Consider the following 14,284-nt stretch of genomic DNA (forward strand, 5'->3'; position numbering starts at 1 on the left):
TAATGAATTTGATAGCTGAGCTTCCTGGTTATTTAAAACTATCATGTATCGAAGGCTAATTTCATCTAAAAATTATTAAGATTATATAGGACTATGGGATATAAATGATACAGAAGAGATCCAGCATGAGTTTGTATACATATTAGTACAATCTAATTATTTCTAAATTAGGCAACTAAATTGAATACTCTGCTTTCTTTACCTCATATAATTGTTTCACTTAAAGGGGTGTAACCTAGATACTTTGATAATAAAAATTCTATGCAGGTAGTAAATTGAATGAGGCAAACAAAAAATAGGAGGCTCAATTAGCAAAACAAAACAGAGTGATTTATTTATTTAAGACAATGAAAAAATTAGAAAAAAACACAGAAATACAAGAGGTTATAAAGCATAGTAAATTTTATTTTTTTTCAAAAATGGAAAAATGCCCCTGAATAATCAGATAGACCCTTTAGTAGTAGTCAGTGTCTAAAAATAATCAATTTAATATGTTCTATATAGCTGTATCAAATGATTTTTAATTTAAAAGTGATATTCCCATCATTTTAAATGCTGGCATTTTAAAGCAAAGATATAATGGAAAAGAAAAACAGGTGAGACATAAAATGACTTGCAAGCTGTGAAATGTAGCTTATAAGTGTAAAGCAGATTCCAGTTGTAATAATGGTTACACACTCTTATCACAAACACACGCACACACACAAACACACCCTACATCCAAATATTCCAGTCATATTTCCCTAACTTAAAAATGAGTATCTCACATATCTCAACTGAAACTGTTTTTACAAATTAATCCTACAATCATAAAGCAAGAAACTATTAATAGAATGGGATTTTTTTTGCTAAGCTTAACAAATTAAATATCTAAAAAAATTATTACAATGATATTGAAAGACAATTTTATTGGCTTTTTAAAAGACAAAAGCAAATGAGAACATCTTACTTGGAAAATTAATTTTTAAAATTATCTTAAAGGAAATAAATATAACATCTAGTACAATCTCTTTCTGAAAGAATCTCTAAGATGGGCAATCCTAAAAATGAAGTTTCTTATTTGAAAATTCCTAAAACTATTATGTCCCTTTAAACATTCTTTTAATAGAGGACATTTGGTAAAGCCACATTTTCTTAAAATTTTTCCTAAAAGAAATTCTATCTTTAATACTCAAAGTTTCTATATATATCTAGTTTACTTAATTTAAAATTAATAAAAAGATATCTAAACACAATTTCTAAGAAAACAAGGCAGAGTGTAATTTATGTGTGGTTATTTACAGAAAAAAATTTCCCAAATAATATCATATTTAAAAATCTGACAAATTCTTTTTAATAATCAGCACTGCAGGTTTCAATAAACTTTATGTATAACAAAAGAATGCTTCATGTGTAGAATTACTAGATGAATCTAAGAGCCAGAAACTAAAGCAAATGACATGGTTAATAATTTCATTTTTATTATCCTAAATGTCAGGTCAGAAGTCAATGGCATTTACATGCTGGAAGACTGTCAATCACTCAGCTCTTTTAATTGTATCAAACACTGATTAACCAAATGTGACTGGATTTTACTGCTACAACTTTATGGTTTCTTTCAAGTATATGCAAAATTTTATATGGGCACATACGCAAATGTGCAAAACAAATGAAATACAAATATTTAAAGAATGAACAGAACTGGCTTTTAAGCACAAACCACCTGCCATTCAATTTTGAAGCTCTATCTTTTCTTCACTAATTTGTCTTCTGCTTTTAATAGTCTTCTATTTAAGTTGTAGGTTTACAGATGATCTTGCAATTTCACATTGGTAGAGAAGGGAATGTCAGATTGATGCAGTCTAGGAACAAATAAAGAATTAATTTTAAAATGTATTAAACTGCATTTATCTAAGTCTTTGTATAATAAAAATCCATTTTATAGCAGCATTACATCAAGTATAATGTTCTTTTGAAAGATAACACAAACAAGTACTACATATCAGAATACATTCTAAATTGTAAAGCTTCTGGAAAAAATACTTATCTAGAAAACGTTTTTAAGACTCCCCCAACTGCATACTAGATAACCAGACTTACAACTCACAGAGTACCATTCAAATTAGTAAAATTACTCTGCCTTTTATCTGATTGTTAAGACTGACAAACTTCTCATGTCATTGTTTGCAAAGATATTTTACTGGTCAGAAGAATATGTAACATCTGGGGAGAGAGATCTTAATGGAACATTTTTTAAAATATATTATTTATTTATTTGAGGGGTAGAGTTAAAGAGAGAGACAGAGAAAAAGGTCTTCCATCCACTGGTTCACTCCCCAAATGGCCACAATGGCCGAAGCTGAGCTGATCCAAGGCCAGGAGCTTCTTTCTGGTCTGCCACATGAGTGCAGGGACCCAAGCACTTGGGCCATCTTTCACTGCTTTCCCAGGCCATAAGCAGAGAGGTGGATTGAAGTAGGACAGCCAGGACACGAACCAATGGCCATATGAGATGCTGGTGCCTCAGGCAGAGGCTTAGCCTACTAAGCCACAGCGCAGGCCCCTTAATAGAACATTTTAAATGAAACTTTAATATGATCCTGAAATACATCTGTACTCACTGTTCTCTTCAGCAGAAATAGAACCTTATGTGTACCTCACATAATTTATTAGTAAGATTTAAGCAAATTTTATATACATATAATATATATATTAATAAACACAGTCCCTCAGTACCCAAGAGAGATTGGTTTCAGGACCTTACCTCCCACCCAACTGACACCAAAATCTAAGGATGTTCAAATCCTTTATATAAAATTGTGCAGTACTAGGCACACCCTTTCATGTACTTTAAAAAGCATGTCTACATTATTTATAATGCCTAACACAATACAAATGCCATACAAATAGCTGTTATACCTTATTGCTTAGGAATAATGACATGAAAAACATCTACATGTTCAATTGAGGATGCGACAAGGATAGGCCTAACTATTTAGTACACGATCTGGGTTAGGTAGAATTCACAAACACAGCCAGCCAACTGTATTTGCTTATGGTAACCTTTAAATACTTTAACTTGTAGTCCCACATTCAGAAGTTAAGTATTTTAGTGGATATTTTGCTTAAGGAGCTCAAACACTCTAAAAGTTTAAATCCTGTATAACTATGAAGTATAGGGTACATGTTTTGAACAATAGGACAGGTAGTACAGACATGAGGTTTTCTTTATGTGAAGAATTTACTGGCTGCACAATAAAGAAAGGCTGTTAGTATATATACAATCTCTGTAAGCTCACTGAAAACTAGTAAGGCAACCTCTGCACATCTCTCTGTGCTCTTATTTACTCCAGTTGCAGCCTTCATTGTTGACACAACTTAAAAAAAAAAAAAAAATAGTAGAGCTGCTCTTTTCTTTGCACTTTTATTCCTTGATCCTGATTTCCAAAATGACTGCATGACAAACTGTTTTCCAATCACAGATTTGCTTTTTGTTGTCTTTTGTCACCAGATGCCTATACGGATTTCACACTGTTTATGCAAAATGTCCAGGCCTTCTGTGTAAGTACTTTGTCATGTTTTGTTTCTCAAACCTTCAAATTTTATGCTATTCGCTACGTTGTACACATTCTGTAGTCAATGTTTAAAGCAAGCTTAAAAGGTCTGATTTAAGGATCCAGTTACATATTAAAAGAAAATTAAGATTTATGACATTAAATTCAAAAATATCTAAGTCATCTAAAAGGATCTACAGCTTACTATTAACAGTTTAAAATATATATTAAATTTGTTGACTGAAAAGTTTGAGTACACATTAAACATTTAATAACTGGTAAATCTGAAAATGTAAAGGAAATAAGCAACTGATATATTCATATTTCTTACCTCTATAATAGGAAGAAATATCTTGTTCTATGAGCAGCTGCCATACTTTCAGACATGTTTCTAACTTTTAGATAATTAACAAATCCTCTGAAGAAAAGAAGCAGGCCTGAGAAAGTTGAAATAATACAGATACGTTATGTTCTTATATAGAAAGGAGTCACGATAAACTTAAAATAGACAATTATACTCATTATCCTTTTGGCTTTAAGGACTTTAATCTGCAGGACTCCATATACTCCATAATAATGTTACTCTGTAATAATAGCTCCATCATTAGGACATTTAACGAAATTTTACTGCCACCCCCATTCTTTCAATGTGTTAAGCTTAAATGTATCAAAATTAATGCAAAGCAAATTCAACTATGAAAATTCAGAATTACGTAAAAGTTTATCTATTTCTTTAAATAGTAAACTTACTCATAAATTTTAATTCTCATAGAAAGTTCCATTTTATAGCAAGTTTTTCAATTAATATAACTACTGTGCAAACTAAGACATATTTAGTTATATAAAGTATAATATATACATATAGCTGCTAATAAACAATAAGCCTATCTAGCAATATCAAGTGCCTGTCATCTCTAAAATCAGTATTTGATGATATACACATTATATACATATTTTTAATTATGAGTTTTTATTTTCAAGTAATAATAAAAACTATGATAAATCTTAAGAAAAGTCAGGAAAGAAGATCTGGGAGGCAATAACTCCAGTGATTTTTGATTTGGGATACATCTTAAATCTATCTCAGGTTTTTCCTTTGTAAAATAATAATTTAAAGTAATAACTATTTATATCACAGATATCTTTAATAATTAAAAAAGCAATACCTGTGAGACGCTTCAAAGCTTCAGATGAATAATATTAGAGAAGTATAGAAACATTACCATTATTATGATAAGCCTTTGAAATATTTAAGAATATAATTCTTAGGGAAACATTAACTCCAGTAAATTCATATTTAGGAAATGGTAGGGGAAAAGTACAAAACCGAATACAGCAGGTATGTATATATGCAACTTTATTTACCAGGAGGAAAAAAGGTCTGTGAATTTAAAATAAAAAATCCCAAACTAAATTTGTACCTCAACTCCAAAACAGTAATCAAAGCATATAAGAACGCATATTTGCAATAAATTGGAGAAGACAGACAGATGAGCTATACAATGACTTATACAAGGAGTATAAATTTCAGCTAAATTCAATTCCATCTGCTTCCCATATCCTAACTCCCTCCATTTGTGATTTCCTCTCTTTGAATTCCACCCTTATGCCCCTTGCAGATGCTGCTCAAAGATAATGGTATTGTTATCCAAATGTGAAAATATTTTTGAAAAATGTAAACCAAAATTATTTGTGAGATCCCCTCTTTTGTCTATGAAGCTGCTGTTTCTAAGACACATTTTGTTCTGCTCGGGCATTTTCTAAAATAAACCAATTTATATCTGAAAACCAGTCACTGAGTTATTGTTTCAGCATTTTACAATGTGCAATATTCTTTTGTGTATGTGTGAGAACAACATTTTTATCAGTGATTAAATTTTCACATTCTCATACAATGATAGATATCACTCTGAGAGAGAACGGGACTTCTGCAGTCTACCCTGCCCCACAATTACCTTCCTAAAATTCTTCTAACTTAATAATAATAAATTCAAGCAAATACACTCCTTTAACGTGCTATCTTAACAGACTTTATAAATTCTGCACTTTTAGGAAAGAAACTCAGCCACTAACACAAAATTCAGGTAAAACTAGCTTAACCTTATTTAAATCTGATTCCCCAACAAAGTCTCACTAGAATAATTTCACTAGTTATTAGAAAAAGATTGTTGTGAGCTAACCAACCACCAAAAATTTGCTTCCAAAAAGACCCTAAAGATCCAACAGCATGACTAAATAAAAATTTAAGGGGAAGACTGCCACCTACTGAAATGCTGTTATTTTCTAGTTACAATTATTTTCTTACAAAAATTTTCTTTAAACCTACGTAGAAACATAACATATTCTTTGTATCAGTAAATACATTTGAAATGTGGACTAAAGTGATAAAAGTCATTTTAAAGTGAACTTAATTATCAACCTTCTAAAGTGCAAAACACAAGGAAACAGAAACTAAAAATCAATAAAATTCATCAGTATTAGTAAAAAGACATACTTTATAAGAATACAACTCAATAGAAATATGGTGCTCATAATGTATGAAACTTTTCCTTATGCCTGAGTGATTTATAATTAAGGCAGGGCACATTTCAAAAGCACAATGTTTCCATGATCTAAAAATAAGAGAATAAATGGAATATCCAAAGTGTTCTATTCTCAAATTTTCTGAAATAATTGAAATAAATATTGCAGGTATATTTTCCCAGATAACTATTGAAGGCAATTTTTTTCTTAATTATGTTGGAATTTTCAAAATTTAATTAACCACTGAATGTTTAAATAGATAATTTCTGGATTTTCAATGTAAAAAATCTAAAGTGATATACAGAATTATTTGAAAAGCTGAAATAAGTGTTTGAATAAGAGAATTTTACAATGGAAAAATTATTTCCACATAAGTTACAAAATAATTTATTTACATCCCACAGCTCTACAAAATATCAAAGTTAAACTAAATGCATATTAAACTAAAATGCAGTAAGAAAATATGAACTTACCAAGTACAAGGAATATCCACCAAAGCCAATATTGTCCATTGAAATATCCAGTAAAATAATCAGAAAACTATGGAGTGAACATAAATATATTAACTTTAGACATCTAAATTTGAAAATCATAGGTCATCCCCAATTTCAGAATGACTTATCTCAAATACATTTTAAACCTTGAAAACAGCACAAAGGAAGAAATAAAACAAAACATAAATACTTAAAAGACATATAGTAATGAGATACATACAAGGGAAATCTTCAGAAAGCTCATGGAAAATGCATATATGGAAAAACTATGCATGGACTTAAAAAAAAATTTGTGCCAAAATAAACATCTTTCAATGCCATTTTCCATGAACTTTTTGAAGTACTCTCGAATATAATTCAAGAAAATATCCCTTATGCAATAATTAGCAAACATGTAAAATAGTTGAGACACAAAAAAATCATTTTCAAACTGCAAGAAAATACTGTATATCTGAATCAGTTTTTATTAAGGAGTTCAAATGTCAGTCCTTTTTTCATAATCTCTCAAAGCCACAACTACCATTCCAAACACACTACAGCAACCTGCTGCTTCAGATATTAACACCAAAAGACACATTAGTTTAATCTTATCAGATAGGGATGTTCTGCTGACCTCTAGAAAGAAGAGCTTTTGACCTTCCGTACACCCCCTACTGTTAATCACTTTGAAAAACACTAGGCATATAAAGACCCCCAACTAATCGATCTTTTTATTTTTCAAACTAAATGCTCTAGCATTCAGTTCCCAACAGTGAGCAGAGAACAGCTAAATGAACCTTGAAGTGGCATTTCAACAGTTCTTATTAGTGACCATGATAGACAGTTTCATATTCTTTGTGATGTGGGAACATGAACAGGGAGATGGAAGGCAGGGTTTGATAACACCAGACACAGGTATGTTTTCTTGATTGCATCAGACTTCAATGATTTACAAAGGATTTTTAAAAATCAATCAGATTTCTTCAGTTACTTATTTTTTCCCTATTACTCTTTTGTTCCTAAACAATGCCCCCAAATAATTATTTTTAAAAGCATTTAATATAACCTACTCTAAAACTACTTAAAATCAGCTTTTGTTTTACCTACTCTGTCTTTAATGATCCCCAAACTAATCTAACAAAAACTGATCTTATTAAGTACAGATTTGCCCTCGAATCTGAAATTATTTAAAAGTGCAATTTGACTTTCAACTCTGACTTTAAAATAAATAATCTTTTAAAAAACAGCTTAAAAACCCTACAGTTTTGGTAATATAAAAAATGCTTCAAAACAGTAAATAATGTTATCATTTAGGAATTATTATCAAGTACAGATATCTAAATATGTTTTTTTAAAAACACTTATTAAGAATTTTTCTCAGGAAGTTTTTTTTTTCCCCAGAAACTTTTTATTTAAGGAATACAAACTTCATGAATTTCATAAGAACAACTTTGGGATCATAGTGATTCTTCCCATCATACCTACCCTACTACCTATACTCTCACCTTTCTTTCTCCTCCTTCTCCTATTCCCATTCTTATTTTTAATAAGATCTACTTTCAATTAACTTTATTCACATAATTGACTAAACTGAAAGTTCAACTAACAATATTAAAAAAAAAAGAGCTGTTCGAAGTCACCGCATCTCAAAGTGTCGATTTCAAGGAAATGTTTTCTATTAATAAACCAGAATTTAAATCCTCAGCTTAACAGCTATGACATTTCAAAGATTTAAAATTTTGAAGTACTATTAAAGGTAAATCTCATATTCCTATACCTTTAAAATATGTTCAATGTAGGGAAAACCTGAAAATTGGGAAACTATTGCTTATAAAATAGGAAAGTACTGGGCTAGTTTTTAATCAAGTGATGAATAACTATAAATAAAATCAAGAACAGAGATATCCTTCTTCAAAACCATTAAGCTCTTTATCATTTAGTCCCAAATGAAGGATATATTATGTACCTTTAAGTCAAAGAAAGAACCACTATGTAAAAAGGATTCACTACTGAATGATCAAAAAATGTTTTCAAATACTAAAATCATAGGGCTACGTTGTTTTCTTTATTAATCAGTAAAAATGTCATGTTAATTGGTCAATCACAGGCTACAGAAATCAAATTTTGGAAAATAAGTTACCCAACATCAACACCTGGTTTTATTTTTATTAATACAACAGTGGTGTTTTACAGTTTACTACTATCTCCTTTCAAACAGAATATCAGTTTTTCATAAAATACATATGCATTTTTAACAAACAATAAAAACACCAAAAGCTTTAGATAGAAGTATTATCAGAATCCTGCGCTGAAGATATTTATACAAGCTATGAGGTGCACAGCAGCTCAGGGGAAAAAAAAAGGAAGGCAGCAGCATGATGTTATAAATTACTTACTGTCTAATGAAAGGAAACCCAGGCTTTTAGGAGAAAACCTTTCAGCACTAAACTCTAACAGAAACTTACTGCTTGGTACATTATAATAAAAGTCAAAGTACAGTGTAACAGAGGCAGTACAGAGTGAGCACAGGCATTGAGTTGAGACTCACTTGGTTAATCCTCCACCTGTGGCGCCAGCATTCCATATGGGCGCCGGGTTCTAGTCCTGACTGCTCCTCTTCCAGTCCAGCTCTGCTGTGGCCCGGGAGGGCAGTGGAGGATAGCCCAAGTACTTGGTTCCCTGCACTCGCATGGGAGACTAGGAGGAAGCAACTGGCTCCTGGCTTCAGATCGGCGCAATGCCAGCCATAGCGGCCATTTGGGTAGTGAACCAACAGAAGGAGGCCCTTTCTCTCTGTCTCTCTTTTCACTGTCTTTAACTCTACCTGTCAAATTAAAAAAAAAAAAAAAAAGACTAAGGCAAATCCTAATCTACATATAAACCATGGGACCTTGGCCAAATTATTAGATTCTTTATATTCTTAGCTTTATCATCAATAGAAATGGCTGGATCATCTCTAGCATCAGAGACATAGACAGGGTTAAACAATTTGGTGTTTGTAACAAATTATGTCTAGAACACAGGAAATAATAAGTGAATGGCAGCCACTTGTTATCTCATACAAAAGGTTTTTAATTTCTTCTTTATTCTCAATACACACTAAACCTAGTAATATCAACCTCAACTCAACAAAGTTATTTCAAGTGGATAAAAAACAATTCTGGTGATCAAACTTGACCCTACTGTGTACACCCTTCAAAACTGTAAGGAAGTCAAGTCATAATTTAAATTTCTCATCTTATCTCATTAACCAGAGCTAATTAGAAGATAATCTTATCAGTTTTTCAACCTGGTGTTCTACTGAGAAAATTAGGTTCTAATATTTTAAAGGAATAAGTTATATTTAATGCATTAACCCCTTTCTACCTATCTAGAACAATACTTTTACCAAACTTCAGGGAAATTAAGAAAATCTTCAGGGCTAATGTTGTGGTGTAGCAGGTAAAGCCGCCACCTGCAATATGGGCATCCCATATGAGTGCCAGTTTATGTCCCAGCTGCTCCACTTCCAGATCTCTAATAATAGCCTGGGAAACCAGTGGAACATAGTCTAAGTGCTTGGGCCCCTGTACCCATATGGAATATCTGGATGAAGCTCCTGGCTCCTGGTCCCCACCTGGACCAGCCCTAGCCATTGTGGCCATCAGAGGTGGGGTATGGGGAGGAACCAGCAGATGGAGAATATTTCTCTCTCAAATAAATACATTTTCAAAAACAAATAGATAAAAATAGCCCTAAAATCACTGTCAGTGTTCTGTGATTTAGATGAGAAATCTTATTTGAATAATAGTAATTAATTCTATTAGTATCATAAGCAAGACTGAGTAGATACATCTAGCGCATACTCTTTTGAGGTTTCTCCAGTAATAACTTCAGCAAGGGCAAGGATTGTGACTTTATCTCTGTATGTTCTGTAACACCTAACAATACATGCTTGTGGTAAACACACAAGACATCTTTTAAAATAAAAATAAAATAAGAAACTGCCAGAAGAAATGAATCAGATTTTAATCCTCTTAAAAGAAACTTGTCTTGAGACCAGTGCTGTGGCATAGTGGGTGAAGCTGCCACCTGCAGTGTTAGCATCCCATATGGGTGCTTGTTCAAGTCCCGTCTGTTCCAATTCTGATCCAGCTTTCTGCTGTGGCCTAGGAAAGTGTGGGAGATGGCTCAAGTCCTTGGGACCCTGCACCCTCATGGGAGACCTGGAGGAGGCTCCAGACTCCTGGCTTTGGATCAGCCCGCTCCAGCCGTTGCGGCCATTTGAAAGTTTACCAGCGATGGAAGACCTCTCTCTCTCTCTCTCTCTCACTCTCTGCCTCTCTGTGACTTTGCCTTTTAAATAAAATAAGTAAATCTTAAAAAAAAACAAAAAACTTGTTCACAAGTCTCAACCAAGCATCAATTGACTAATACAGAACCTATAATCTGGTCTGAAATAAAACAGGATCCAGGAAGATTACTGAAACCCTGGAAAGCTATAAAGTGAATGTTAAAATAATGAAGATATGCATAAGTATTAATATTTTTGTAATGGATTTTTTAATCAATTTACTAACATAGGTGCATTACCAAAATGTCTGAAGCATTTAAGAAAAGCTGACATATTAGACCTGTGATTCTACTGATTACAAAATTGGTGCTCATTAAATTAGAAATCAATGTTTAAAGAAATATTTCTGTAACTTATGTATTTTACTCAATAAATATATAATAGCATTTAAAATGTGTGAGCAACTTTTCAGAAGTCTTGAATTAATTAATTAAAAGTATACATTTATGAATCCACACAGGGAATTTCGTACCATTTCATTTTAGAGATAATTAGAGATATAGGCTATCAAGACACTTACCCTGACAATAAGGATCCATTTGATCAATGAAAGGCCAAATCCACAGATAGCACCATACCTCCCAGCTATGGTATTAGTGATACAGAAGGATAAACAAAATCCAAGCCAGTTGAAAATAAATGCCACTAAAAGCAACAGAAACAATTATTTTTAAAGACTATAATTTAGAAACAAATTAACATGGACACAGTATTAAAAAAACAGTTAAGCATGATTTCTTGTCAGTTTAGCCAACAGGAATCAACCCCTTAAGGCTTATACAGTGGCTTTAACTGCATTTTTAGAACATTTTAAAAACAAGTAACAAAGTAGTTCCTATGTAAATCCAATAAGAAGTACAGATGGGGGCGGAGCCAAGATGGCAGAATAGTGAGGGCGTGCACTAATAGTCCGGGAAAAGATAGTTCAATAAAAGTGGAGTTACTGTAGTCTCAGGAAAAGGCTTGGAAAAAAATTGCAGAGGAAACTCTTCCAGATCTAGTGGATGTGACACGGAGGACCTTCAGGGAGAACAAGGACGCCAACGGCATGGAAGACCAGCCGCAGAGTCTGCGCACCAGTGCTGGAAAGGGAGGTGAGACAAAAACCTCGGTAACCCGAGACATTGGCAAGGAAAGGCAGAAAGAGCCTAGAGGGAATGAGGCTTGAAGCCCTGCTGGGGAAAGTTCACCAGGCTGACTGAAGGAGAGAAAAAAAAAGAATAAATAAGGGGAACCGGCACGGACACTAGCCTCTCTCTCCACTCGTCTTACAAAGCCGAGCAAGACAAAGAGCGGGCGCCATTTTGGACATACGTAAAGCGGCGCCCGCCATCAGCCAAGCAGAAAAACCTGACTCTGGTGAGGAGAAATAACAGGAGGTTAGGACCTAGTGAAAGTGTGGAACGTTAATGGACTTAACTCTCCAGTTAAAAGGTACAGACTGGATGAATGGATTAAGGGACAAAACCCATCTATTTGCTGCAATCTATAGATTCAATGTGATACCAATCAAGATACCAAAGACATTCTTCTCAGATCTAGAAAAAATGATGCTGAAATTCATATGGAGATGCAGGAGACCTCAAATAGCTAAAGCAATTTTGTACAACAAAAACAAAGCCAGAGGCATCACAATACCAGATTTCAGGACATACTATAGGGCAGTTGTAATCAAAATAGCATGGTACTGGTACAGAAACAGATGGATAGACCAATGGAACAGAATAGAAAACAGCAGAAATCAATCCAAACATCTACAGCCAACTCATTTTTGATCAAGGATCCAAAACCAATTCCTGGAACAAGGACAGTCTATTTAATAAATGGTGCTGGGAAAACTGGATTTCCACATGCAGAAGCATGAAGCAAGACCCCTACCTTACACCTTACACAAAAATCCACTCAACATGGATTAAAGACCTAAATCTATGACCCGACACCATCAAATTATTAGAGAACATTGGAGAAACCCTGCAAGATATTGGCACCGGCAAAGACTTCCTGGAAAAGACCGTGGAGGTGCAGGCAGGCAATACTGCAAAAGAAACAGTCAGGAGAGTGAAGAGGCAACCGACAGAATGGGAAAAATATTTGCAAACTATGCTACAGATAAAGGATTAATAACCAGAATCTACAAAGAGATCAAGAAACTCCACAACAACAAAACAAACAACTCACTTAAGAGATGGGCCAAGGACCTCAATAGACATTTTTCGAAAGAGGAAATCCAAATGGCCAACAGACACATGAAAAAATGTTCAAGATCACTAGCCATCAGGGAAATGCAAATCAAAACCATCCAATGAGGTTTCACCTCACCCTGGTGAGAATGGCTCACATTCAGAAATCCACCAACAACAGATGCTGGCGAGGATGTGGGGGAAAAGGGACACTAACCCACTGTTGGTGGGAATTCAAACTGGTAAAGCCACTATGGAAGTCAGTCTGGAGATTCCTCAGAAACCTGAATATAACCCTACCATTCAACCCAGCCATCCCACTCCTTGGAATTTACCCAAAGGAAATTAAATTGGCAAACAAAAAAGCGGTCTGCACCTTAATGTTTACTGCTGCTCAATTCACAATAGTTAAGACCTGGAATCAACCTAAATGCCCATCAACAGTAGACTGGATAAAGAAATTATGGGCTATGTACTCTATGGAATACTATACAGCAGTAAAAAACAATGAAATCCAGTCATTTGCAACAAAATGGAGGAATCTGGAAAACATCATGCTGAGTGAAATAAGCCAGTCCCAAAGGGACAAATATCATATGTTCTCCCTGATCGGTGACAACTAACCGAGCACCAAAAAGGAAACCTGTTAAAGTGAAATGGACACTATGAGAAACAGTGACTTGATCAGCCCTTGCCCTGACTGTTGATGAACAACTTAATATGTTATCCCTCTTAGTATTTTTTTGTGTGTGTGTTCTACTTAATGCTATTGGTTTAATTCTTAATTAATACACAGTTATTCTGAAGTGTTGAAACTTAACTGAAAAGTTTCCCTGTTAAATATAAGAGTGGGAATAAGAGAGGGAAGAGATGTACAATTTGGGACATGCTCAAGCTGACTTGCCCCAAACGGTAGAGTTAGAAATGTGCCAGGGGATTCCAATTCAATTCCATCAAGGTTGCATGTACCAATGCCATCTCACTAGTCCATTTGATCAATTTCTGTTCACAATTGATCATAATGATAGGACTAAGAATCAAAGGGATCACATAAACAAGACTACTGTCTGAAAATACTAAGCAATAGAACAAAAAAGGGAGAGAACAATCCAACATGGGAAGTGGGAGACACAGCAGACTCACAGAATGGCAGATGTCCTAAACAGCACTCTGGCCTCAGAACCAGCCCTTAAGGCATTTGAATCTGGCTGAAAAGCCCATGAGAGTATTTCAGGCATAGAA

The 14,284-nt window shown here is 33.8% G+C and overlaps 1 protein-coding gene across 1 annotated transcript in view; it reads right to left on the reverse strand.

Annotated features, from left to right (window-relative positions):
* Positions 1-1,438: 1,438 nt before the first annotated feature.
* The window catches only part of NDFIP2 (Nedd4 family interacting protein 2), a 91,725-nt gene continuing 78,879 nt past the window's right edge, over positions 1,439-14,284 (reverse strand). Inside the window, exons 5-8 of the mRNA XM_062194040.1 lie at positions 11,383-11,507; positions 6,530-6,596; positions 3,865-3,970; positions 1,439-1,841 (exon numbers count right to left, since the gene is read on the reverse strand). Coding sequence (XP_062050024.1) covers positions 3,867-3,970; positions 6,530-6,596; positions 11,383-11,507 — 296 coding nt within the window. The 3' untranslated portion in view covers positions 1,439-1,841; positions 3,865-3,866. The remainder of the gene's footprint in view (positions 1,842-3,864; positions 3,971-6,529; positions 6,597-11,382; positions 11,508-14,284) is intronic.

This window comes from Lepus europaeus, chromosome 6, assembly GCF_033115175.1.
Source record: "Lepus europaeus isolate LE1 chromosome 6, mLepTim1.pri, whole genome shotgun sequence".
NCBI lineage: Eukaryota > Metazoa > Chordata > Mammalia > Lagomorpha > Leporidae > Lepus > Lepus europaeus.